The sequence below is a fragment of the Herpailurus yagouaroundi genome, unplaced genomic scaffold (assembly GCF_014898765.1).
Source record: "Herpailurus yagouaroundi ecotype Mexico unplaced genomic scaffold, PumYag 165, whole genome shotgun sequence".
In the NCBI taxonomy this organism is placed as follows: Eukaryota; Metazoa; Chordata; class Mammalia; order Carnivora; family Felidae; genus Herpailurus; species Herpailurus yagouaroundi.
In genome coordinates, this window is record NW_024412406.1 from 24475745 (window position 1) to 24500958 (window position 25214).

The 25214-nt window shown below is 41.8% G+C and overlaps 1 protein-coding gene across 2 annotated transcripts in view; it reads left to right on the forward strand.

Moving 5' to 3' along the window:
* The window catches only part of NSMAF (neutral sphingomyelinase activation associated factor), a 62378-nt gene that overhangs the window by 12331 nt on the left and 24833 nt on the right, over positions 1 to 25214 (forward strand). For both annotated transcript variants that reach the window (XM_040487737.1, XM_040487736.1), the window contains exons 2-9: positions 5839 to 5928; positions 9947 to 10025; positions 10123 to 10190; positions 10271 to 10307; positions 14356 to 14406; positions 17120 to 17191; positions 17497 to 17544; positions 17641 to 17693. In XM_040487737.1, coding sequence (XP_040343671.1) covers positions 5839 to 5928; positions 9947 to 10025; positions 10123 to 10190; positions 10271 to 10307; positions 14356 to 14406; positions 17120 to 17191; positions 17497 to 17544; positions 17641 to 17693 — 498 coding nt within the window. The remainder of the gene's footprint in view (positions 1 to 5838; positions 5929 to 9946; positions 10026 to 10122; positions 10191 to 10270; positions 10308 to 14355; positions 14407 to 17119; positions 17192 to 17496; positions 17545 to 17640; positions 17694 to 25214) is intronic.

Consider the following 25214-nt stretch of genomic DNA (forward strand, 5'->3'; position numbering starts at 1 on the left):
GCTACTGTAAAATTGATTTATAACAGAGAAAGTGGTTCTTATTTTGTACTCTGTCATGACACGAACCTTCAGACTGAGAGTAACAGAATAAGCCTACGTAAGACGGGTGAAAACGTGTGCCCTCCCCTGCTGTAAGCTGCTGGGAGGGTTGGCGTTTGGGACCACAGGATCGTTTCCGTGATCTAGGAACTTTGAAAGGTGCAGAAAGAGCATACGTGCATAAGCAGGCTTAGTGCGACTTCTAGATCAGATGGATTGTTTATAAACCACTAGAAGAGGAAGTCGTTGCCACCGGTCTCTAGCATGAATCCACTGTAAAGTCACATCTTGCAAATCTCTTTTGACAGCATTCTGACAGGTCGGTCAGGAACACACAGTAGATCAGTTCATCTGAACTTCGTCAGAGAATAAGGTTTGTTCTTGTGATGTCTTTTAACAGAATCAAGAAGGGAGAAATTAATGTTAGTATGACAGGTGGGATAATATGTGTGTGAGTGACTGTATTCAGACCGTCAAATGTCTTATTGGGGAAACGTTTCTAATGGTGAGTCAAGGACTGTGTTCTTGCCTCGTTTGTTGAGCGTTTTTCTTAACATCCTCGTCTTCGGAGCCATTTTAGGAAGCTGACCCAAAATGCCCAGTTCAGTTAAACCAACTCTGTAACTGGTAGGGGCACTGGAATCTAGCTTAATCCAAGCATGGTGTCAGGGTATCCAGAGTAGACATGGCAGATACAGGATTCTCGTGGCCCTTCCTGTGCCCGTGCACGCATCACTGAGGCCTCGGGGCCTTTTCTCCCATTGAGCACATAACATAATTCTCCTCAACACAGCGAAGCCTGTTGTACAGCTCCAACCGAGAGACCTAATCGACTAGAACAATCTTCTGGATCCATCATGCATACTGTTCCATCAGTGGAGTGTTGGGTAGGGGCTGAGTGGGCATGAACACAAGGTTGCCGTCAGGGCTGCCTACGGTGAGCTTATGTTATGCTATTGGTTAAGTGTTGAATGGTATCCTTTAAAATTTAGGTGACGTGAGGATGGGACAGCATCTTTTTCAAGAAAGTTAAGTTGCTGAGTGAGTGAATTTATCAGGAGAATCTGAAGAGCCCACCACACCTCTGTAAGAGGTGCTTAAACTGAGGAATCCCAGGGGCAGGGCCAAGAGCCTCGGAAAGAAATCATTTAGTTATAAAAGCGATTTCACAGAACCTTTTCCTCCAGGGGATGTGGTTTAAAAGTCATTGTTCAAAATACCGCGAAACCTTAGTGGAACCACTTTTACATACAAAAATTGTAAAGCAGGCGTAACGAAACACTTCAGTAGAGAGAAAAATAAACTCCGAAAAATCCCTTCATCCTTTAACTTTAAATAATTTGGTTCTGTCCCTTTACCATGTGTTTTACGTTTCTTACAAAGTGTGAATATTGGTAAATTAAGCAGGATACAAGTTACTTAGCAAATGATGACTCCAGTTCTATAATGGTTGATACTATTTTTTTTAATTGTGGTAAAAAACACATAGCATAGTTTTACTGTCATAACCATTTTCAAGTGTATAGTACAGTGGTGTTAAGTATGTTCACACTGTTGTGCAGCAGATCTCTAGAACTTTTCCGTCTTGCAAACCGGGAGCTCTGTACCCACTGAAAAGCAACTCCCTGAAAAGCTGTTCTACTTTTCCATTTACCTCCAGCTCCCAGCAGCGGCCATTCTGTTTTTTCTTGGTGAGAGTTTGACTACCTCAGATACTTCACATGAGTGGAATTTTGTAGTATTTGTTTTTTTGTGACGGGCTTATTTCACTAGCATAATGGTTCATCCATGTTGTAGCATAAGACAGGACTTCCTTCTTTTTGAAAGCTGAATAATACTCCATTGTACGCATATATCCCATTTTCTTTATCCATTCATCATTGATGGACATTTAGGTTGTAAACAGCGCTGCAGTGAGCCTGGCTATGCTCACTTGATACCTTGAGGTCCCCTTTTCCATTCTTTTGGATAAATACCCAGAAGTGGGACTGTGGATTGTGTGGTAGTTCTATTTTTAATTTTTTAGAGAACCTCTACCCTGTTTTCCATGCAGCTGCCCCATTTTACATTCCTGCCAGCAGTGGGCAAGGGTCCCCATTTCTCCACATCCTTGCCAACGTTTGTTTTCTTCTTCTTCTTCTTCTTCTTCTTCTTCTTCTTCTTCTTCTTCTTCTGAATGGTGTGCAAGGCGATCTCTCATTTATGGTTTTGGTTTGCATTTTCCTGGTGATTACTGATATTGGGTATCTTTTCATATACTTTTCAGCCATTTGTATATCTTCTTTGGAGAAGTGTCTATTAAAGTCCTTTGCTCATTCTTAAATTGGGTTAAGTTTTGTTGTTGAGCTGTAGGAGTTCTTTATATATTCTGAGTAGTAACTCCTTACCAGATATATGGTTTGTAAATACTCTTTCCAGTTCTTTAGGTTGTCTTCTCATTCTGTTGATTATTTTCTTTGCTGCACAGGAGTTTTTAAGTTTCAGGTGGTCACGTTCATTTATTTTTGCTTTTGTTGCCGATGCTTTTGGTGTCCTTGTCCAAGAAATCATTGCCAAATCAATGTCAAATGATCTTTAAAAGTGTTCCAAGGCCACACAATAAGAAAAGGACAGTCTTTTCATGGGGCACCTGGGTGGCTCAGTCAGCTGAGCATCCAACTTTAGCTCAGGTCATGATCTTGGAGTCTGGGAGTTCGAGCCCTGCGTCGGGCTCTGTGCTGACAGCTCAGAGCCTGGAGCCTGCTTTGGGTTCTGTGTCTCCCTCTCACTCTGCCCCTCCCTCGCTCACACTCTGTCTCTCTCTCAAAATAATAAATAAATATTAAAAAAGTTTTTAAAGAAAGAAAAGGACAATCTTTTCAACAAATGGTGCTGGGAAAACTGGATTTCCACATGCAAAAGAATGAAGTTGGGCCCTTACTTTAAAATCGCATACAAAAATTAACTCGAAATGGATTGAAGGCCTAAAATGCAAGACCTGAAAGTACAAAACTCCTAGAAGACTTGGAGGGAAGCTTCATGACACTGGATTTGGCAATGATTTCTGCAGATCACTTTGGGTAGTATGGATGTTTTAACAATATTAAGGATAGGATTATATATGTATATATGTTTATTTTTCTTTTTTAAAAAACTTAGTGTATAATATAATTTTTCCACAAGCCTGTACATTACTCGGTGCTCATCACAGGTGTATTCTTAAATCCCTTTTCCTATTTCAGCCACCCCCCACCCCCTCCCCTCTGGCAGTCACCAGTTCTCTGTATTTAAGAGTCTATTTTTTTCTTTCTCTCTTTATCCTGTATTCATTTGTTGTGTTTCTTAAATACCACATATGAGTGAAATCATATGGTATTTGTCTTTCTCTGATTTATTTCATGTAATTTAATACCCTCTAGATCCATCCATGTTGTGGCAAAGGATAGGGTTATATTTTAATAGTTATATGGAAGAGCCGATTGTCTATGAAGGTTCTTTGTGCTTCATAGCAATAAAATTGTGCCATTGTCTTACTAAAGATACTTACTTTATTTTACCTTTTCTCTTAAGAGGAGGAGTGGGGACCAAGAAGGGGAACGAAGGATTAGATAGCTCCAGCCCAAGCAAAGGTTTTTAGGTCATTAAGCCACAAGCTAAAGACAAGGGCCAAGGTAACTAGGAAGTATGTCTCTGATTTAAACCTTCGTGGAAATTATCTGAAGCATCAAAGGACCGTTCTAGCAATCCTAACTCTTGTGATTGTATTCACCTTCAGAATAAGAATTAATAGTGAGCATTTGCCTTTGAGCTCTGGCATTTTAGCCAGTGATTAATTCTTGTTCATGGGCTTAAAGACATAGAATAGGCTAATAAAGAGTTACCTATGAGGATGGTAAAGCTGGTTCCTGCTGTCATTATTTTTAATTTATGAGTTATTTTTCTTTTGGTTCAGGTTTTCTTTGTAATGAGCAATGTCTTGTTGTCTGGATGTAATGGCTTTTTTGTAAGTATATTATAGGTTTTTGAGCTCCTGTTCTCTGTATTATGTCTAGAACTTCACATCGTGTTCTTCTGCTTGTTTTGCTCTGGTTCCTTCATGTTAGAGCCTGGTGATCTTGAGCTATCCGTTCGTATTTAAGCATGAAGCATGTAATTCTGTGTCACTGTGGGTAGGCCCTTTCTGGTGGGCTCCAGTAAGGGATGATATTGTAGAGACCCGGCTCCTTCAAGTACTCCTATCCATAGGTCTTTTCTCTAAAGCTAGTTGTTTTTTTTTTTTTTTCTAAAAATAATCTGCCAAACTGTTGCTTGGAGTGGCTATGTGTTCCTACTATTTCCTTAATCACTCTCTTTTCATGCTGTACGTAGCCTTGCTCTCCACTGTGCTTGGTGTCTGCTTTGGAGCCTCTTACTCAGTTTTTGTCTAGAAAAACCTGTGCCAGAGCGAAGTAGGGTAGGCATCAGGGGAGGAATCTGGGTTACTGACCATTCAGACTTCGGGCCGTGCCCCCCATGCTTCCTCCTTACCTGCTTGGTACCTGATTCCTGCAATTTCAGGACTTTTTGGAAGTCCTGTGACTTGAGTTGGTTTTCTACCGACTGGTACCTTCTACTGGAGGCATCTGCCGTTCTGGTTTCCGATCACTGCCGATTCCTCCCATCTGCTTTCCGTTTCTTACGTATTTGTTGCTCTTGTCTTTGTGACTCTTCAGTTTTCTTTGGTCTGAGGTCTTACAATTTAAAAAATATTTTCATTCACGTTTTAGTGGAGCAGAGATAGCACACATGCTTGATCTGCTATGTATATCAGAGATACCTTCCTCCAACCACCAGACCTCCAGTCCCACACTGCCCGTGAGAGCTTTTCCTGACCCTGTAGAATGCCGCCAGTGTTGTCCGATGTCACCACAGAACAGATGAAACACTTGTTTTCAGTTATTTACCATGTGTTTATTTCTGTGGCCATACAACTGAATTCATACTTTTAAAGCAGTTAAAACTTTTAAAAGAACTACATTTCAGTCCTCTTCTGTTCAGTTTACTTACTTACTCAACACCAAAGCATTGGACTGTATCTAAAGATCTGACTCTCAGAATCATATGATCTTGTGGAAGTCGTAAGATAAACCCAACTAACCAGAAGGTGGAACACTAGAACGGGAGGCGGGGTGCAGTTTGAAGGGGAGGTGGGGACGTCTGGTAGTCGGTCAGAGGAAACAAAGGATGAAAACTCCATAGATAGGAAAGACCCAGGTTTTGTTCAGGCAAGAATAAGTTTTATTTCAAAAACTTGGGGGGTTCTCAGGCACCTGGGTGGCTCAGTCGGTTGAGCATCTGACTTTGGCTCAGGTCATGGTCTCGCGGTCTGCGGGTTCGAGCCCCGCATCGGGCTCTGTGCTGACAGCTCAGAGCCTGGAGCCTGCTTCGGATTCTGTGTCTCCCTCTCTCTCTGCCCCTCCCCCGCTCATTCTCTCTCTCTCTCTCTCTCTCTCTCTCTCTCTGTCAAAAGTAAATAAACATTTAAAAAAAATTTAATATAAAATAAAATTTGGGGGTTCTCCTAAAGGAGTTAAAAAATCCACTTGTAAATAATTTTATTTGTGTTATTTTTGGCTTGGCCAGGTAGGTCTGTCTGTCGCTTTCTCCCAGTGACTAGAGAAGGGTTTCTGGTATAGGATCTATACTTAATAAGTATTTGTTGATCTAATGAATGGAAAAACACTTTGAGAACAGATGCTTTAAATATTCTGCTTTCTTATACTTAAAAAAAATAATAAACATGAGGTTTTGTTTTGTTTGCTCTGGTTTTTCCAAATTTAGATTTTCCTTGCTCCTACTTAACTTGGAGGAATACTACTTTGAACAACATACAGCCAATCATATTCAGAACAAGGGTGGTCACAACGAAAGGTAAGGAAGATTTTTGGATCTTTACAGAGTCACAGACCTTTTCCTTGCCTGATATTTTAAAAATTAAATGTATGATCTTGCAGGTTCTCCCCCCTTTTGTACTGGGAACAGAATGAGAAAGGAGGCCTTATAAGTTGCTCTCATACTTCAGATTTTTCTAAAGCTAAGAAGTAGTGTGTATGAATTCCTCTAATATGGGTTCTTAAATCAGCTGGCTAGGACTCGGCTTCATTATTCCATCTTTTTTTTTTTCATGTGTCACTTTTGTACTTATACTCTCAATTATTTGGGTTATGATGTTATAAGGTAATGATCATAAAACACCAGAGTGGCATAAAAATCAGTACTTTCAAAATGAATAATTTGATCTGAAGTAGAAGTGAAATCAGTTTTCTGTATATTGTAATAGTTACAGCTTATTGCTATAAAACCAGATTCCGTTTCTTTGGCCATACCTTTTGAAAGCTGTGTACAAAAATGTATAATGAAATTTTTTGTTTAAAATACCAACTTGGAATGCATAAAATCAGAGTTGTTGCAGCAAAGTTGTTTTTGCTTATGGTTTCCTTTGAGAGATGTCCCTTAACAATACAGGCCACAACTTGAACATGCCTTGAGACTAGTTAAACTCTTTAATTTTTATTGTTCTTCAGGTTTTATTTTGAAAGGACCATCAAAGCCGTGTGGTATTTGTTTGAATACAACCTAAAGTGAAAATTACTTAGCTCTTTGTTTGGGAGAAGTGGCTAAGTCTAAGTCTGGGGCAGGAAGGGTACAAGTTGACCCTGGAGAGTCTGTCCTGTTGGGGAGGAAGGCAGGCATCAGAAACTACTGTGCATTGAATGTCTGTTTCTTTAGCATTCAAATTAGATAATTACTGTTCCTTGAAAGTAGGACCTTGTTTTCTTACTTCTGGAATTTTGCTCATATTCTTTTCCTTAATTTCATACCTTTGTTTTTCCTCCCAATACTCCTCTGCCCTATATCATAACAATGTCTTGCTTAAAATTAAGTACGGTAAAACCTTGATTTGTGAGCATAATTCGTTCTGGAAACATACTTGTAATCCAAAGCATTTGTACATTAAAGCAAATTTCCCCATAAGAAATAACAGAAACTGAGATGATTCATTCCACAACCCAAAAATATGCCTATAAAAATGATTACAATACCGTAATATTATATAAAATAATAAAGAAAATACAAAATCTAAAGAAAAATATATTAACCTGCACTTACCCTTGAAAACCTTTGTGACTGGTGTGAGGGAGACAAGAGAGAGGAGGGTTAATGTGTAGGACAACTTTCACTATCGCTAACGGATGTTGACTACAGTACAGTATTAATAAATTCTTGCCATGTACTGTATTTAATGTAACCGGCAATAAGGCTGCAGAGGAGAGGGTCTCTATCTGCGGGCAGCCTGACCTAGAATGAAGCAAAGCGTTTCTAAGCTGACTCTCCTGGAAAAGCAAAGGACTATGCTGTGAAGTGACAAAAAATACCCTAGTGCCTGTTGCGGGCACCTTCCAACATTCTGAAAAATCACTGGTTTCTGCCGAACACTGTGGCCTGAGACCGAGCATCCGTGGGGAGACTATCACCCACGATCCGGTAGAGAGAGAGAGAGAGAGGCAGAGAGAGACAAGAACCATTGGGTCAGTGATGATCATGTGATGTTCGGCGTCATGTACTATTCATATTGCAAGACGTTGCTCGTTTATCAAGTTAAAATTCATTAGAAATGTTTGCTCGTCTGGCAGAACGCTTGCAGAACAAGTTACAACCCAAGGTTTTACTGTACATTTGTTTCTTATTAAAACACACTCGTAAGCTAGCAAACTGAAACCTATTTTTATACGTTTTAAGGGACCATTAGAGTACATTGGTGTAATCCACGGAAGTGAATTCGGTGATATCTAGCAACGTGGCATGTGCATTAACCTGTTGATCTAGCAAGGCTGCTTCTAGGAAACTGTCTCAGGGGTACCGTGGGAAATATATAAACGCACCCATGCACAGGGTTATTTACCATAACGTTACTTGCAATAGCAAAATACTGGAAAGAGTCCAGTGAGTGAAGAAGTTGTGCATAGTGCTGTGGAGTTGTCTCCGGCATGCATGCACTCAGTGCAAAAAGTGAGGGCAGAATACTGGGTACTGTATGCTGTCTTTCACATAAGAAAGGAAGGAAATATTTTTTGGCTATATTTTTTAAAAATTAAAAATTTTTTAAATTACACATTTTAAAAAGCATAAACTAAAAGGTAATGAAAATACTTATCTACACAGAAGAAGGAGCGATGGGGGAATAATATAAAATGATGACTAGACTTCTCTGAGTGTCCCTTATTTTATATCCTTTGCTTTTGGAACTATAGAAATATTTTGCATATATTTAAATTTTTTTTTAACATTTATTCATTCTTTGAGAGACAGAGACAGAGCGCGAGTGGGGGAGGGGCAGAGAGCGAGGGAGACACAGAATCCGAAGCAGGCTCCAGGCTCTGAGCTGTCCTCACAGAGCCCGATGTGGGGCTCGAACTCACGGACTGTGAGATCATGACCTGAGCTGAAGTCGGACACTCAACCAACTGAGCCACCCAGGCGCCCCCTACACATATTTTAATATAGAATTGAATTTCAGAAGAAACAGCAAGTCCTAAAAATGAAAAAGAAAATGAAGCAAATGAACTTAACTATATATAAGTTGAGGGGTAACTACAGTAATTTGTGTCTCAGGTGAGATGCAGCCTGAGTAGAAAAAGAATTGCAAAAAAGGTGGCAAATGTTTTAGTAGTAATATTGTTGTTAGTACTTTTGGTATTATTATTTTGAAACTGTTTGTTATTCAGACACACACATAGATTTATATGAAGCAAATGAGTAGTATATTGATGCTGTGACAGAAACTGAGTATGAAAGAGATACAAATCCAATAGTAAAGGAGTTAAGTTAAAAGCCTGATCTTACTTTTGAATTGGAAACACTTATGTGGATTCATACACTTTTCTTTTTTTTTTTTTTTTAATTTTTTTTTTCAACGTTTATTTATTTTTTGGGGGACAGAGAGAGACAGAGCATGAACGGGGGAGGGGCAGAGAGAGAGGGAGACACAGAATCGGAAACAGGCTCCAGGCTCTGAGCCATCAGCCCAGAGCCTGATGCGGGGCTCGAGCTCCCGGACCGCGAGATCGTGACCTGGCTGAAGTCGGACGCTTAACCGACTGCGCCACCCAGGCGCCCCACATACACTTTTCTTTTAAAAGAAAGCATTTTCTAGCTCTCCCCTCAGAAAAGGCCTAGAAACCACCCTGTCGTGCTGAGCACCGAGATTATGCTCTCTGAATACCACTTCCCACTGAAAGGAATGAGGGCCCTTTGGAGAAATGGCTGAGTCTAAGTGTGGGGCAGGAGGGGTGCGAGATGAGCCTGGAATGTCTGTCCTGTTGGGACGGGAAGGCAAGCATCAGAAACTACCGTACATTGAATTGAAAAGACACAAGGGCCAACTTGAAGAATTGGGCAACAAATGGGGCAAACTGGACAGTGGAAAAGAATAATGACTCAGTGATTGAAACATATCAGAACCGTTAAAATCCATGAGTTCATGAGATATATATCCATCCATCCCAGTGATGCTGGGACCCCAGCTCATTTTTCTGGAAATTGATAAATAAAGGTAAAGAATCAAGCAGTTTTTCTGCTTTCTCTGTACAACTTGTACTTTTAGAGTAACCAGATCACAGATAAATACTATCAGGTTGTTCTCTATTAATGAATTCTAGATAATAAACACAGAAAGAATGATAAAAATTTCAGTTCCTAATGAGTAATGGGGTCAGGATGGCAAACTATGGCCTTGGGTTCAAAATCTGGCCTGCCACTTCTCTTAAATTGCATTGTTGTTCTTTTAGTTAATGGTTTGGCTATGTACTTTCTAGTTAAAATGTATTATAGTTCTTTGGTGACTTCTGTTATGTTCATGAGCAATAATCCTTTGTATTTTGATCCCTAGGAAAATCAGAGGCTCCTTAAAAATATGTTCAAAATCAGTTATTTTTGAACCAGATGCAATATCCCAGCCCATCATTAAGGTAAATGCATTTTAAATGTGAACAGAGACATTCTTACTCTTTGTGTATATCTTACCTTTGCTTATTTTTATAATATTTCTCCCTCAATTTTATCCAGATTCCTTTGAGAGATTGTATAAAAATAGGAAAACATGAAGAAAATGGATCCAGTAGACACTTTACAAAGTATGTCTTTGTCAGTAACTATTTAATTTTACTTCTGCCAAAAAATTCTGTATATTTAATAACTTTTATCTGCATTGTAGGGCAAAATCTGGGGCGATTTCACTCCTTTTCAGTCAGGTAAGAAGCATATAGTGAATATTTTTTTCTTAACCTGAGTAAAAACACGCACACACCATTTTGGGTTTTTTTAGCACAGTGAAATTATTGGTAGAAATCTCAAACAAAGACTGCTGGAACAGATCTTTAAATGCTTTTAATATTGAACCATTGAGAAATATTTTTAAAATTTTGTATTTATTTTTGAGAGAGAGAGAGCGAGCGCACAAGCAGGGGAGGGGCAGAGAGAGAGGGAGACACAGAATCTGAAGCAGGCTCCAGGCTCTGAGCTGTCAGCCCAGAGCCTGATGCGGGGCTCGAACCTACGAACCATGAGATCGTGACCTGAGCCGAAGTCAGACACGTAACTGGCTGAGCCACCCAGGGGCCCCGAGAAATATATATTTTTAAAGCTGTGATCACTAATGAGATCCTTAATGTTTATAAAGTTGTGTGATGCCTGCAGGCTTGTGGTTTCGTCCTGAGGATCATGATGGTGTCCGTGGGTTGAGATGAAACCACCGCAGCCCCCCCTCGTCCCCCCTCCCCCCAGGCCTCCTGGCCACTTAGTCAGTGGGGGTCAGCAGCACAGCACTGAGTAGGATCTCGGCTTGGCTCATGGTGACAGCAGGCCACCAGCTCAGGATGTGCCGGCTTGTACAGTGATGAGGCTTGGGGTCATGACCTCTTACTCATTCCAGATGTATTCCGTGTACAATGATGTACCCAGTGCCGTGCTTACTGCTGGCAACACAAAGAAAATTAAAATACGGGTTTTCTCCCATCATATACTTAGTTCGTTCATAGATTTTTTTTTTTTTTTAACTTATAAATAAGAAAGGAGTCAAGGGCCTCTCCCACTTGCTTTTTGCTCTGGATTTTACCTTTTTTATCTTTAAAATGAGAGGGTTAGAGATCATGTTGCCCCAACTATCTGCAGAGGCCTAGTTCCATGAAGTGGATTTTCTCAAAGGGAAATCATTCCACGGTCAAGTAAGCATAGGAGGGAGATGATTGGAGCAGAGGCTGCTCCGGTGGGTTTTTTTCGGATCACCTACCCCTTCTGTTCATGGAACACTTTTTTTTTTTTTTTTAAGTTTATTCATTTATTTTGAGAGAGAGAGCGAGCAAGGGAGGGGCAGAGAGAGAGGGAGAGAGAGAATCCCAAGCAGGCTCTGTGCTCAGCACAGAGCCCTACATGGGGCTCAAATTCACGAACTGTGAGATCATAACCTGAGCCGAGGTCAAGACTTAGACGCTTAGCCAACTGAGCCATCCAGGAGGCCCCATGGAACACTTTTTAATGTGTATTGAAAAGTGTTTTTGTGAAAGCAGGGAGGTAAACAGATGAGGTGATTTTCTAGGTCTACCTTCCATGATTCAGTTAGTTTCCAGAAAGAAAACATTTGAAACCAGCCAATCTTTGACTTCCTGTTGTTTTACCTGGCATAAATGAAAACAGTTAAAGCCATCTCTTACTTTGGAGGTGGGGTGGGGGGAGCACCGTAATTCTGCCCTGCACCTGTGCTCTCATTATTTCTGTAGCATCATCCTACACCATAGCTTTGTTCTAGAAAGTCCACTTCTTGAAAGGAAGACGTACTTTCTCAATTGGAAGCGTGGTTTCCATTATACAAATGATCCATTTCAGTCATTTACAGACTTAGTAGCAGAGGTCTCGTGTCAGACTAACTCAAAATCAACTAAAGTATACAATTGAAAGCAGCTCAACTTTTTTTTATTTAAAAAAAAATTTTTTTTTTCAACGTTTATTTATTTTTGGGACAGAGAGAGACAGAGCATGAATGGGGGAGGGGCAGAGAGAGAGGGAGACACAGAATCGGAAACAGGCCCCAGGCTCCGAGCCATCAGCCCAGAGCCCGACGCGGGGCTCGAACTCCCGGACCGCAAGATCGTGACCTGGCTGAAGTCGGACGCTTAACCGACGGCGCCACCCAGGCGCCCCATAAAGCAGCTCAACTTTTGTGGCTTTTGATTACTTTAAGAGGTCACACTTGTTTCAGAAATATGTTATGGTTCTTTAGGCTTTAGAGAGTAGGTGTTTGTGTAAATAATAGTTTTTATTCATGCATTTATATATTCAGTATATATATTCACGGCTTTGAAGGCATAGGGAAGAATAAAGTATTCAAAGCCCCTCTCCCCATGGACTTTACTGTTTGATGGGGGCAACAGACAATAAGCAGACATCTTCTGTACGGAAGAAAATGCAAACAGGACAAAAGGATCGAGAATGATGAGGAAGGCAGGAGCTGCTTTAGAGAGAATGGTCAGCGGTGCCTGGCCGCAAAGGCACATGGGAAGGCACACCACTCAGAAGGGCTGAGGGAATGAGCCAGGCAGCTGCCGAGTGGTGGGGGCCTGAGAGGCGAAGGTCCTGGCAGGTGGCAGGCTCAGTGGGGGTGAACGTGCCTGGGGCGAGGGATGAAGGGCAGCGGGGAAGGGAGGTGGAGCGGTGGTGGGCTCTGTGTCACGGAGGCCCTGTGGGGTAATAAGCAGTCCACATAAAGCACAAAAGAGAATAAATAACCCCTGACAGCTGAGTTGTGTGTGTTGGTAAATTTCTTGGAGGCTGGGTAGGGAATATGCTGTAGGGGGCATGAGCGGAAGCAAGGAGAGCCTTGAGGGGTATTGAGAACCTGGAGGTTTTAGTCCAGGATGGTAGCAATGGGAGGGTGAGAGGTGGCCAGTGTCTGGATGCATGCTGAAGAAAAACCAGTACTGGTTACTGGTGTACTGATGGGTTCGTTGCAATGTACAAAGGAGAACAGTCAGGAATGACCCCCAACAAAGTGGATAGTAAGGCCCTCCATTGCTGTCAAGGAGCCCAGGGAAGAGCAGGCTCTGTTGAGAAGGTGACCTCCGAGAGGGAAAGTCTGGCGGGCCTCAGGAGCGTTGGTCTGGGTTTCAGGGAGAAGGCTGAGGCGACAGACATAAGCTGGGTGAAGCCCGGGGCCTGGATGAGGTTTCTAGGGGCCGGGTGTACACAGAGGGGCCTGAGGACTAAACCCAGCAAGTCTGCCGCGGGAGGTTGGGAAGAGAGAGGGTCTGAAGGAAGACAGAAGGGGCAGCGGGCGAGGCCAGGGAGGGCTGGGAGCCAGTGGCTGGAAGCCAGCTGGACAGCTGCTTCAGGAAGAGCCATCCTGAGAAACAGAACCCAGGAAATGCTCAGAACAGACCCTTGAGTTTGGTGACCTGGAGATCTGGTGCACCTTTTATGACTTCAGGAGTGGATTCACCCCTGTAATGTGTGGTGTGGCTAAAAACCCACCCAGGGCCCGAGAGAAAGTACCGTCAGCTCTTGCAAAGAGTTTTGCCACAAAAAGGAACAGAAACAGTAAAATGAGGATATAAGACCCAAGGGAGGGTTCTTATCTCTTGTTTGTTTCAAATGTGAGAAAGTACAGCAAGCGTTATCACCATAGGAGCAGAGTTTCTGAACAGCTGGCAGGTGGAGGGAGGTCTACATTTTGTGGCCTAGTAGAGTGACCGCTTCTGAGGGCCCGGGCAGACCCATCATCATGGCAGGAGGGAAGGCAGGGAGACGGGTAGGGCTCCGTGTTGACGGCCCTGGCGGGTGGCATTGCTTCTTGGACATGGTTACTAACATACAGTGTAGGCAGGTGACCAGTGCGTGTAAGACACCCTATGCCCAGATCGCCTACAGAGAAGAGAAGTTTCTTTATGTTAATAAGCATATCTCATACCACAGTGACTTTGTTTTACCCGTTTCTTAGAAAATTGGCACTTCGATTAGCTTCCTTCCTCTGTCTGCTTGGTTACTGGTTACAGGTCATGACATTCATAAAACATCTTAGGGATCTTACCTACCCGGCAAAGGTTGCTACCTTGCTGCCTTGAATCCCTTTTTAAGATTTGTTATCCTAACACTACAACTTTAAAGCCATACTAAGAGCAATGCAAGTGCTTTTGGAAATAGAGATTATGTTCACACTGATTTAAATTTGATGCATAATATCTTAATTTATAGTAACTTATTACTGAGAATTTTTAATTATCTCACATGTAATTGATTTGTCCTTCTCAGGTATATTTCATTAAAGAACACAATATCGTTGCGCCGTATAAAATAGAAAGGGTAAGTAAAGCTTTTCATTTATTCCCAACACTTTATATAGTGATTTTAAGCAGTAAGATTTTGTGATTTTATTAACATCTTTAATCGAATAGAAGAATAATGAAGAGTATTTAAAGCTTGTTACCAGCAGTTATAACAGAATTACCCAAGGGAGCCATAGACTTTAGTCCAAGAGATTTCAATAAACTTTTTGACTTAAAAAATAAATGTGTCTAATAGGGGGGAGAAATAAAGCTTAAACTATTAGATTAGCAATTGAAATCAGAATGTGTGTCATTTATAAGGTCATTTGCTAACTGTATTTTTTAAAATGTTTAAGAAATATTTATAGGATATAAAATGCCCTTGAGAGCTGAATAATAATTTATAAATTGTCTTAATTGAGAGAGCTATGAGTATACTTGCATACATTTCTGGTTTTCCAGGCCCTGTCAAGGAAGCATAGGCATCACATTTAACCGTTCTGTACATCACTTCATTCTTTGGCTTCAGCTTAATATATAGTAAAGGGATAACTCCTACCAAAAGAGGGTTTTTACGGGACCTGCATTCAGGCTGGTGCTCTGCACACGGACACCGCCGTGAATGAGGAAAAGCCACCCTCTCGGAGCAAACAGCCCCACAGGCTAAACCTCTGTCTGTCATAGGCCAGCCTGCAGTGTCTCAGCACTTGGGGAACTCGCAGACTACATGCTGTGGCTTTGAGGTTTATGCACAAGAAACACTGGCATTTACCAGTCAGAAACTGTAGATATGAGATTTAATTGCTCTCCACTGGTGCTGTTGGCATTTGGGGAAGGATGGTTCTTAATGGTGTGGGGGCATCCCTCACACTGCAGGTATAAACACCCTACTCACTGTTCCCCCTGGTGTTGAGTAGGACCTCAGTGCACTGGGGTAGTAGGAACCCCCCCTGCCCACCCCCACCACCCCCCTGCCAAGTTGAGACCCACTGCCTGGGGGACTGTCCCTCCCATCGCTCTCCTGATATCCACAAAGCTGTTCTTGGTCCATTGAGAAGTTATGTAAAAGGAGATGAGGGAGGTTTCCGAAGCACAGAAGCTCTGTTGCTTCAGCGTAAACTGGGTATGATTTTCAGATTGAAAAAGAGGGATAGTGACATTGGTGGTGACCATGAGAGATGGTGGAGTAGGAAGCCCTCGTTCCTCTCATGGAGACCCTGATTCAGTCAACAATACATGGACCACCAGCACCTTTTGTGACAAACCTGGAAACCAGTTAAGAGGCCCTGCACCCCAGGTTAGCATGGAAACAGCCCCACTGGAGCTAATAGGGATGTTTGTAACATCCTTTCAGTATAGTCCCGCCCCCAATACCCTACCGCATGACGGGAGGGAACTCGCAGCTCCTCCCGGGAGAAGACAGGACCATGTCCAACCGTGTGTCCAACCATGTGTCCAGGACCGTGTTCTGACAGTTGGGGTGGCTGCCCGAGGGACTGGCTTCAGTGTTGCCTGTGTTGGAGCAGTGATAGGACCCAGCATGCTCTAGATGCCTGGGGCCACCGACCACAAGGAAAAGCTGGGCATCAGGCTGCCGCTCCAGGGACCTGTGGTGCAGCAGACGGAGGACAGTGCAGCCCAGCAGACGCTCCCTCAGGGCTAAGAGGAGAGAATGTGACAAATCACATTAACCATCACAGGAGATATTCACCTGCCCTCTGAGCACCTAAATGTTTGAAGCAAACATTGACAGAATTGGAGGGAGAAATTGATAGCAACACAATAAAAATAAAAGATCTCAATGCCCCACTTCCTTTTTTTTTTTAAATGTCTCTTTATTTTGAGAAAGAGCACGCAGTCGGGGAGGGGCAGAGAGAGAGAGAGAGAGAGAATGAGAATCCCAAGCAGGCTCTGTGCTGTCAGTGTAGAACCTGACGCAAGGCTCGATCTCACGAACTGTGAGATCATGACCTGAGCCAAAATCAAGAGTTGGATGCTTAACTAACTGATGCTTAACCGGGTGCCCTTCGATGCCCCACTTTCAATAATGGGTAGAACATCCAGACAGAAGGTCAGTTAGGAAACAGAGGATCTGAACAACAGTATAGACCAGATGAACCTAAGAGACATACAGAGAACACTCCACCCAACAGCAGCAGAATACACATTCTTCTCAGGAGCACAAGGAACATTCCCTAGGACATAGCACATGTCAGGTCACAAAATGAATTTAAGAAGATTGAAGTCATACCAGGCATCTTTACTGACCGTGGTGGACTAAAACTAGAAATACATAGCAGAAGGCAAGTTCACAGGCGTTACCAGCAACGACCAGTGGGTCAAAGAAGAAATGGGGCAATTAAAAAACACCTCGAGACAAAATCGAAAACGGAACATGCCTTAAACTTACAGGATGCGGCAAAAGCTGTACTGAGGGGGAGGTTTCTAGTGATACGTACCTACAGTAAGGGAAGGAAACATCTCAGATTTAAAAACCTAACTACACACCTCGAGAAATGAGAGAAAACAGCCAACTGAGTCCAAAGTTGGCAAAAGGGAAGAAATAATAAATGTAGCAGTAATGTCTGGCAGGGTCTGCTCCTGCCCACTCCCCCACCCCTAGCTCTCATTCCAGGGGGAGGAGCCGGCAGACACGGGCACAGCCCAGCAGAGGCATTGCAAATGTTCCTAAAGTAGTATGGTTGGGCTTCTTCTCTTCCCTTGATTTGATTTGTTTCCCTTCTTCTTAGGGCACAATGGAGTATGTTTTTGAATTGGATGTTTCAGGGAAAGTGGAAGATGTCGTGGAAACGTTGCTTCAGGTAAGCCAGCGCCTTCCTCGGGCATTCCCTGGGCAGAGAATTCAAAGCACACTTAGGCAGAAACTTAAAAAAAGAAAAAAAAATCTTATTTATACATCTCTCTAAAACCATAATTTCTTTTCTAAATATGAAGCAGATTTACTTGAATATGTTGCATTTGAAAACTGTATGTTAGGAAGAAGTCACAGATCTTACCTGTTACCGAGGAACAGAATGATTGCTGGTTTTCATTGCTTCTAAGGAAATATCTTTGTATCGTTTCGGAGAAAAAAAAAAATAAATTCTTGTACATTTGTATATTGTAGCTTCACAGAGCGTCCTGCCTTGACAAACTTGGGGACCAAACTGCTATGGTAAGAGTTTCTAGAGATCGGTGTCTTTTTCGTGAATTAAATTGTATTGAGGTTTCACTCCTAAATCCTTATTTTTTAATGGTTCTGTTTTAATAGATAACCGCTATTTTGCAGTCGCGTTTGGCTAGGACATCATTTGACAAGAACAGGTAAGTTTTTAATGATTTCGTTCCCAGATTCTAAAAGCAGCAGATGTCTTTGATCCGTGTGCCTCCTTTGGCCTGTCCCAGACCACCGATGTCACCACCCGGGCCCCCAGATCTGCGTGTTGTCGGGAATGTCCCTGCCTCCGCTTCTCCATCCTGACTTGGGTCAGCCAGACAGGCCTGTGGACTGATGCTCACTAAGATCTTTCTAGGCCGTCAACTTCCGTCTTTTCACCCTGCTGTTGCCGGAGTTCAGGCCTCCACTGCCTTCACTCAGAACACTGTAGCGGCTGTGAGCTTGTCCACCTGACTCCAGTCTTCCCTTTTCCTATTCTCTCTTCCCTACCGAGCATGCCTTGAAAATGTGCTTTTTCTAAGGAACTTGATTATATCGCACGTCTGTTTAAAACTCTTCAGGATTTCCAGCTGCCTTCAGGGTAAAGTCTGAATCTTACGTGGCTTAGGTTCTAGCCCTTGTGTGTGCAGTACGTGTGGTCGCTGGTGTCCTGTGGAATTCTGTGCTCCAGCTCTTTGCATCTGTGCAGATCCTGAATCAGATGGTCTCTTCCCTCTGAGCCTTCCTGCATGTTCCCTGTACTGAGAGCATTCAGCCTCCTTCCTCTTTTGCATCTGGCTGACTCTTACTTATTCTTCTGATTTCAGCTTGGCTGAAGTCACTTGTGTCCAGTTGTTCTGGAAAGTCTTATCCAACCCTTCAAGCTGTGATAGGTACCTTACTAAGGTGTCCTGTGGGGACTGGGAAACTATATTCCTACTAGTCCAGTGATTTTTTTCATTGATTTTCTCAGCTTTTCTAAGTATACAACATATTTCCTGCAAATAATTATGCTTTTTGTACAGACCTGTGTTCTTATTGGTTTCTTGCCTTCTATTAAGTAGATCTGCATTTCCTCTCTAATACCACTGTATCAATCATTGTAACTGTATAAGAACTCTTGATATTTACAGGTTCAGGGCCTCACACTTTATTTTCCTTTTCAGTTTATGTCTTCGCTATTCTTGGCCTTATCCTGCACTTCTATATACATTTAAAAACAGCTTGTGAAGTTCCATAAAAGAAAGCCCGCTGGGATTCTGATTGGGATTGCAATGAATCACTCATTTATTTAGGCCTTCTTTAACGTCTTCCTTATGATTTTCTCTGTAAAGGTCTTTCCCCACTTGTGTTAGATTTATTCCAGGGACTTCGTATTTCTGACAGTGTTGTAAATGATGTCCTAAAGATTCCTTTCCTGTTCATTGTTGATACGTGGAATGCAGTGGATTTTTGTGTATTCAGTTTGTGGCTAAACTTCGTGATCAGTGCCATTAACTTTATATGTAAATTCTTTAATATGTACAAAATCTTGTCATAAATTATTACAGTCCCTGTTCACTAAATACCATTTTTATTTTAGATTCTTACTTTAGATTCCTGCATTTGTAATGACTCCAGCTTAAGACAACGTAGAAAGTATTGGTTGAATAGACTCATTTGTGGATTATCATATGCCAGGCTTTTGCTCCAGGCTTATGTTTATAAATGAGATTAGTTTGTAATATTCTGTTTTATTGCTATCTTTGTGGGATTTGTGACCTTACACTACATTTTAGAGTGTTGAAGCACTTGCCAGGAAAGCCATCTGGCCAATAATGTTTCTCTGTGTATGTTTGTTTGCTTCTCTTTCTGCTTCACCTACAAAGCATTAATTTTTCTTTCTGTTTTAATACTTGCAGGATATTTTAGGTAAATGGATTGCCACGGGAAGAATAGCTTCCTTTTTAGGAAGGAAAAGGAATAAGAAGAATTAGCTTCTCTTGACCTACTTAGAATGCATAATTCTGAGTAGCGATTTTTTCAGTCCTGGGCTTCAGCATCGCATTAATTTTAAAAATGGCTCACTGTGGAGGTTTTAATTTAATCCAGCCTCCAAAATGTTAGGCTGAAGAATTTAGAGAAGAAACTTTTACTGTATAAAATGCGATATTCCCGTGTGGTATACTTCCTCTCAAAGAAAGGTAAACTTTGACCATCATAGTTCCAAGGAAATACTTTCTTATTGAAGAAATAAAAGATAACTACATTTATTTTTCTCTACCGTTCATTCTGAAAATTTTCAAATCCTCACAAGTCCGAAGAATAACATAATGAACAGAGATACCCTATGAGTCACCAAGGCTTAATTTGTTAATATTTTGTCAGATTTGCTTTAGTTCTTGCACGTTCTGTGTTTGTGTGTGTACAAGTGTATGTGTGTGTATATATATGTGTGTGTGTATGTGTGGGTGTATGTCTGATATTTATATTTCCTTTATACTTACATATATGTGTATATACATTATAAGTCGTGTGTACTTGTACGTAAATGTGTTACCTATAAAATATTCTTTTTCAGAATCACTAGAAATTACATTGCAAGACATGACACTTTACCCATAACTATCTCAACTTGTGTCTTTTACAAGGATCTTCTCTGGCACCCCTCCATTTTGTTACAGTACTCAAGTGGCAATCATTCTATAGCATCATGTAATTTATAGTGTCATATTCAAGTTGCCCCCATACCCCAAAAATCCCCTTGAAAGTCTTTTGTTTTGGACTAATTTGGGGTATAAAGGAAAGGTGTAAAGATAGCACACAGAGTTCTACAACTCACCTGCTTTCTCCTGTTGTTATATGGTTAGTCTGTCGATGTGGTCATATTTGGTTGGACAGATTCCTAGATTTGTGAGATCTTTTGTTGCTACTTAAATGTTTTCTTCCAATTATTTGTTACTGGTATGTAGAAATACAGTGTTTTGTTGTTGTTGTTGTTGTTGCCTGCTTTGATTTTTACATCCACCGTGTATCCTGTGACATTTCCAGGTTTACTCATTAGTCCTGGTGGGTTTCTGTAAATTGCGTAGTTTTCTGTATACATAATCGTTTCATCTGTGAATAATGACAGTTTCACAGAAATCCTCATGGCTTTTATTTCTGCGTTTTGCCTCATTGTGCCGTTTAATTAATGGATGTGATGGGAGCACATACTTGCCCTGTCCTTGATCTTACTGGAAAAGGGTTTGTTTCACCGCTGAAGAATGAGGCTAGCTCTAGGTTTTTTATAGATGCCCTTCATCAGAATGAGGAAGCTCCATTTTATTCCTGGTTTGCGGAGAGCATTTTCAATAATAGGTTTAGAGTTTTGTTAATTTTTTCTTCTGCACTTCTTGAAATGATCATTTTTTTTCCACTTTATTCTGTTAATGTTGTGAATTACATTGATTGATTTTTTCAATGTTCAACCAACCTTATTCATGGGATAAATCCAACTTGATCATAATATATTCTCCTTTTTTATTACTTGATATTACTAGGTTTGCTTTGCTAGTATTTTGTAAAGTATTTTTGCCTCTATGTTCATGAGGGATGTTGCTCCATAAATCTTTAATGTATCTGTCGGGATTTGCTATCAGGGTTCTCTATTGGCCTCATCAGATGAGTTTAGCAATGTTCCGTCATCCTGTTTTCTGAAAGACTGCTGGTCAGATTGTATTTCTTTCTTAAGTTTTTAACAGAATTCATTGGTAAAGCCATATAGGCCTGAGGGCTCTTACTCATTTATTTACTAGACATGAGACTGTGTATGTTGTCTGTTTCTTCCTGTGTCTGTTTTGGTTACGCTGTGTTTTTCAAAAAATTTGTCCACTTCATGGCACATTTATTGGTGTGAAATTGTTATTGTCCTTTTAATGTCAGTAAGATCTGTCATGATGGTCATCCCTCTTTCATTCCTTACATTGAAGCTGTGTGTTTTCTCTTTTCTTTCTTTGCCAGCTTTTCCAGGACTTTGTCAATTTTATTAACCTTTCGAAGAACCAACTTTTGACTTTATTGATTTTTCTCTACTTTTCTATTTTATATAAAATGGATTTCCCCTCTTCTGATTTCCTTCCTTCAGCTTCCTTTGGGTTTAACTGTTCTTTTTGTAGCTTCTTACAAAAATCAGATCAGCAATTTTAGACCTTCTTTTTGTACTTACATGTAAATTGACTTCTAAGCACTGCTTCACCTGCAGCCCACACATTTTATGTTTTCACTGTCGTTACTGCAAAAATATTTTGTAATTTCCCGTGCCATCTCTTCTGCGACCCATGGATTATTTAGAAGTGTGTTATTTAACTTCAGCCTATTTGGGGATTTTGTTATTATTGTTACTGACATTTAGTTAAATACCATCTTGGTTCAGAGAATACGTTCCATATGACTCCAGTCTTTTGGTACTGTTGAGATTTGCTTTCAGCCCAGCTTATGGGCTGTCTTGGTGAAAGCTACGTATGTCCCTGAAAGGAAGGTGTGCTGGGCAGTTGTTGAATATAGTGTTGAGTAAATGCCATTTGGTTCCACCTAGCTGATGGTTGATCATCTATACTCTGTCAAGTTTTTGTTGATTTGTTTTATCAGTTACCGCGAGAAGGGTGTTAAAATTGCCAGTAATGATTGTGGGATTATTCCCCTCCCATTTCTGTCAGTTCATGGCTTGTATATTAGGAAGCTATATTGTTGGGTTCACGCACATTTTGATGTGTAATATCTTCTTTTTTTCAAATGTTTATTTTGACAGAGAGACAGAGAACGTGATGAGTGGAAGAGGGTGAAAGAGAGAGAGAGGGAGGGAGAGAGGGAGGGAGAGAGGGAGGGAGGATCCCAAGCAGGCTCTGCACTATCAGCCCAGAGCCCGACACAGGGCTCAGTCTCACGAACCACGAGATCATGACCTGAGCCGAACTCAAGAGTCAGATGCTCAACCGACTGAGCCAGCCAGGCGCCCTAGATGTGTAATGTCTTCTTGATGCCCCGAACCCTTCATCATTATGAAGTATCCCTCTTTATCCATTTGTCTTGAAGTCTGCTTTGTCCTCTCCTAATCTGGCCATACCAGTTCCTCATATGGTATGATGGCATGGTATTTCCTTTTCTGTCCCTCTACTTGTAACCTGTCTGTGTCTTCATTCTGTTACCAAACAACACACACTTCATGTAGTTGAGTCTTGCTTTTCATGCAGTCTGACACCCTCCCTTTTTAATTGGGATGCTTAATTCATTTGTAATTATGTGTTATTAATATAGTTGCTTTTAAATCCACTATCTCAGTATTTGTTAGCATTCCATTCGTTCTTGGCCCTTCTGACTCTCCATTCTTGCCTTCTTTGGGGTAAATCTAATATTTCTAAGTAGTCCATTTTGTCTACTGTCTTGACTTTTTAAGCTGTGCCACTTTGTATCATTTTTAGTGGTTGCTCTAGAGATTACAGTAGGCACCTGGGACCATAGTGTATCTTGAATAATATTACACTACTCTACAACAATGTAAGAGCTTTACAGCAGTGTATTTCCATATGGCCTCTCCTGCCCATAAGACCTGATCTTATGGTCTTATATTAAATTTCTACATCTAGCATGAAGCCCATAACCACAGTGTTCTTATTTTTGCTTCAAAAAAAAAAAAATCATTTGATTTTTAAAAGAATTTAGCTACGTACGTGTGTATACGTAAACTAAATATACAGAAAAATACATCTTGTTCCATATACTCAGATATTTAAACATGTACTCATTCTGCAACTCCAATGTGTTTAATCTAGTCTCCTTTGAGAGCCAAACCATAAGAGACTCTTAAAAACTGAGAATAAACTGAGGGTTGATGGGGGTGGGAGGGAGGGGAGGGCGGGTGGTGGGTATCGAGGAGGGCACCTGTGGGGATGAGCACTGGGTGTTGTCTGGAAACCAATTTGACAATAAATTTCATACATTGAAAAAAAATAAATAATAATCTCGTCTCCTTTCTCCTCAGGTTGAAGAACTTTCTGTCACACTTCTTGTAGTGCAGGCCTGTTCAGGGATTTCTTGCGGAGTAGGTCTCTCCGAATATATCTTTATTTCCCCTTCATTTCCGAAGGGCATTTTTGTTGGATATGGAGGAATTCCGGCTTGGTTTTCTTTTCACGATTTTAGAGATTTGTGTTCTCTTGTATGTTGGTGCCCCCTGTTTGCTGTGGAGTCACGTCATGTGTCGTCCCGTTGCCTGCACGTAAGGTGTGCTTTTCTCTGTGCTCATCCTGCCTGGGGACCTCAAGGTTTTGGGGTAACATGAGTCTAGAACCCGTGTCTCTTATCGGTTCTTCCACATGCTCTCCCTCGGTATTTCTTCTGCCCCGTATTCAGTCTCTTCCCCTGGAACTGGAGTTATGCCTATGTCTGTGTGTTTTGTATATTCCCTCAGCCGTCGGATACTCTGTCCTGTTCTTTTTTTTTTGCTATCATTTTGTTTCAGGCCACTTTTTATTCCCCATTTTCAGCCTGACCCGACTTCTTCCCTGCTATGTCCGGTCTGTTCAGCTTGTTTAATTAAGTCTTCATTTCTCCCATCCAGATTTTTCATTCCTAGCGTTTCCTCGGTTCTTTCTCCTAGTTTTGATTCCTCCGGTGAAATTCCCTTTCTCTTCCCATATGTTCTTCATCTTCTAGATATTTAGTGTGTTTATGATCTTGAAGTCTCCCTGTGGCGGATCCGACCTTGAGTCATCTTCCATTGAATCTTTCCTCTCAGGAGCATGGGTCATATTTTCTGGATTCTTTGTGTTTCTTGTAACTTGTTATCGTGTGCTGAGTGTTGGGTTTTAAAAAGAACCGTGGAGACTGAACTAAATACCATTTACCTCCAAAAGTAGTTGTGCGCCCCCTTCTTCTGTCCGGCCACCTGTGCTGAGGCTCTGACAGGGTGCTGACCATGTGACCCCCGATCGAGGGCGGTCAGGGCTTCATTGCAGCCCTCGTTCCATTCCCCGCCTCTGCTGCGGGCGATTGAGGCTTCCTTCCAGCAGGGCTTGGGATCCGAGCCCTCAGAGGATCCCTAGAGCCATCTTTATGCCGTGGAGCTGAACCACCTGCTTTCGGAGCCGGGGGCGACCTCCCTCTGCTTCCCCCCCGGTTGGCAGCATCTTTGCACCTCCACTCTCAGTCCTGACTCTGCCTTCTGCTTCCCTGCGGCCCTCTCTCCATCCCGCAGCCCTTCCCCTTCTAACACAGGTCATTCCTCTTCCCACCACCCAGCTGTTTCTCTCTTCTTTTAGGTTTCTTTGCATCTAAGCTTTCTGGTGGCTTTGTAAAAGGCTTGTGTAGCCCTCCAGCTGGTTTTTGTGGTGAGGGTGAGGGCTCTTGAGGTTCCCCTTGACTTCTCAAGGAACCTCAAGTCTGTCCCGCGGGCTTTTGTCCCATTGTTACTTGCAGGGGAGATTTTTTTTTAATATTTATGTATTTTTGAGAGAGAGACAGAGAGCCCATGTGTGCACATGTGCAGGGGAGGGGCAGAGAGAGAGGGAGATGGGGGATCCAAAGCAGGCTCCCCGCCGTCAGCACGGAGCCCTGCACGGGGCTCAAACCCACGAATCAGGAGATGATGACCTGAAGCTGAAGTCAGATGCTTAACCGTCTGAGCCACCAAGATGCCCCAGGGAAGATTTATTTTTATCCCAGTTACTTTT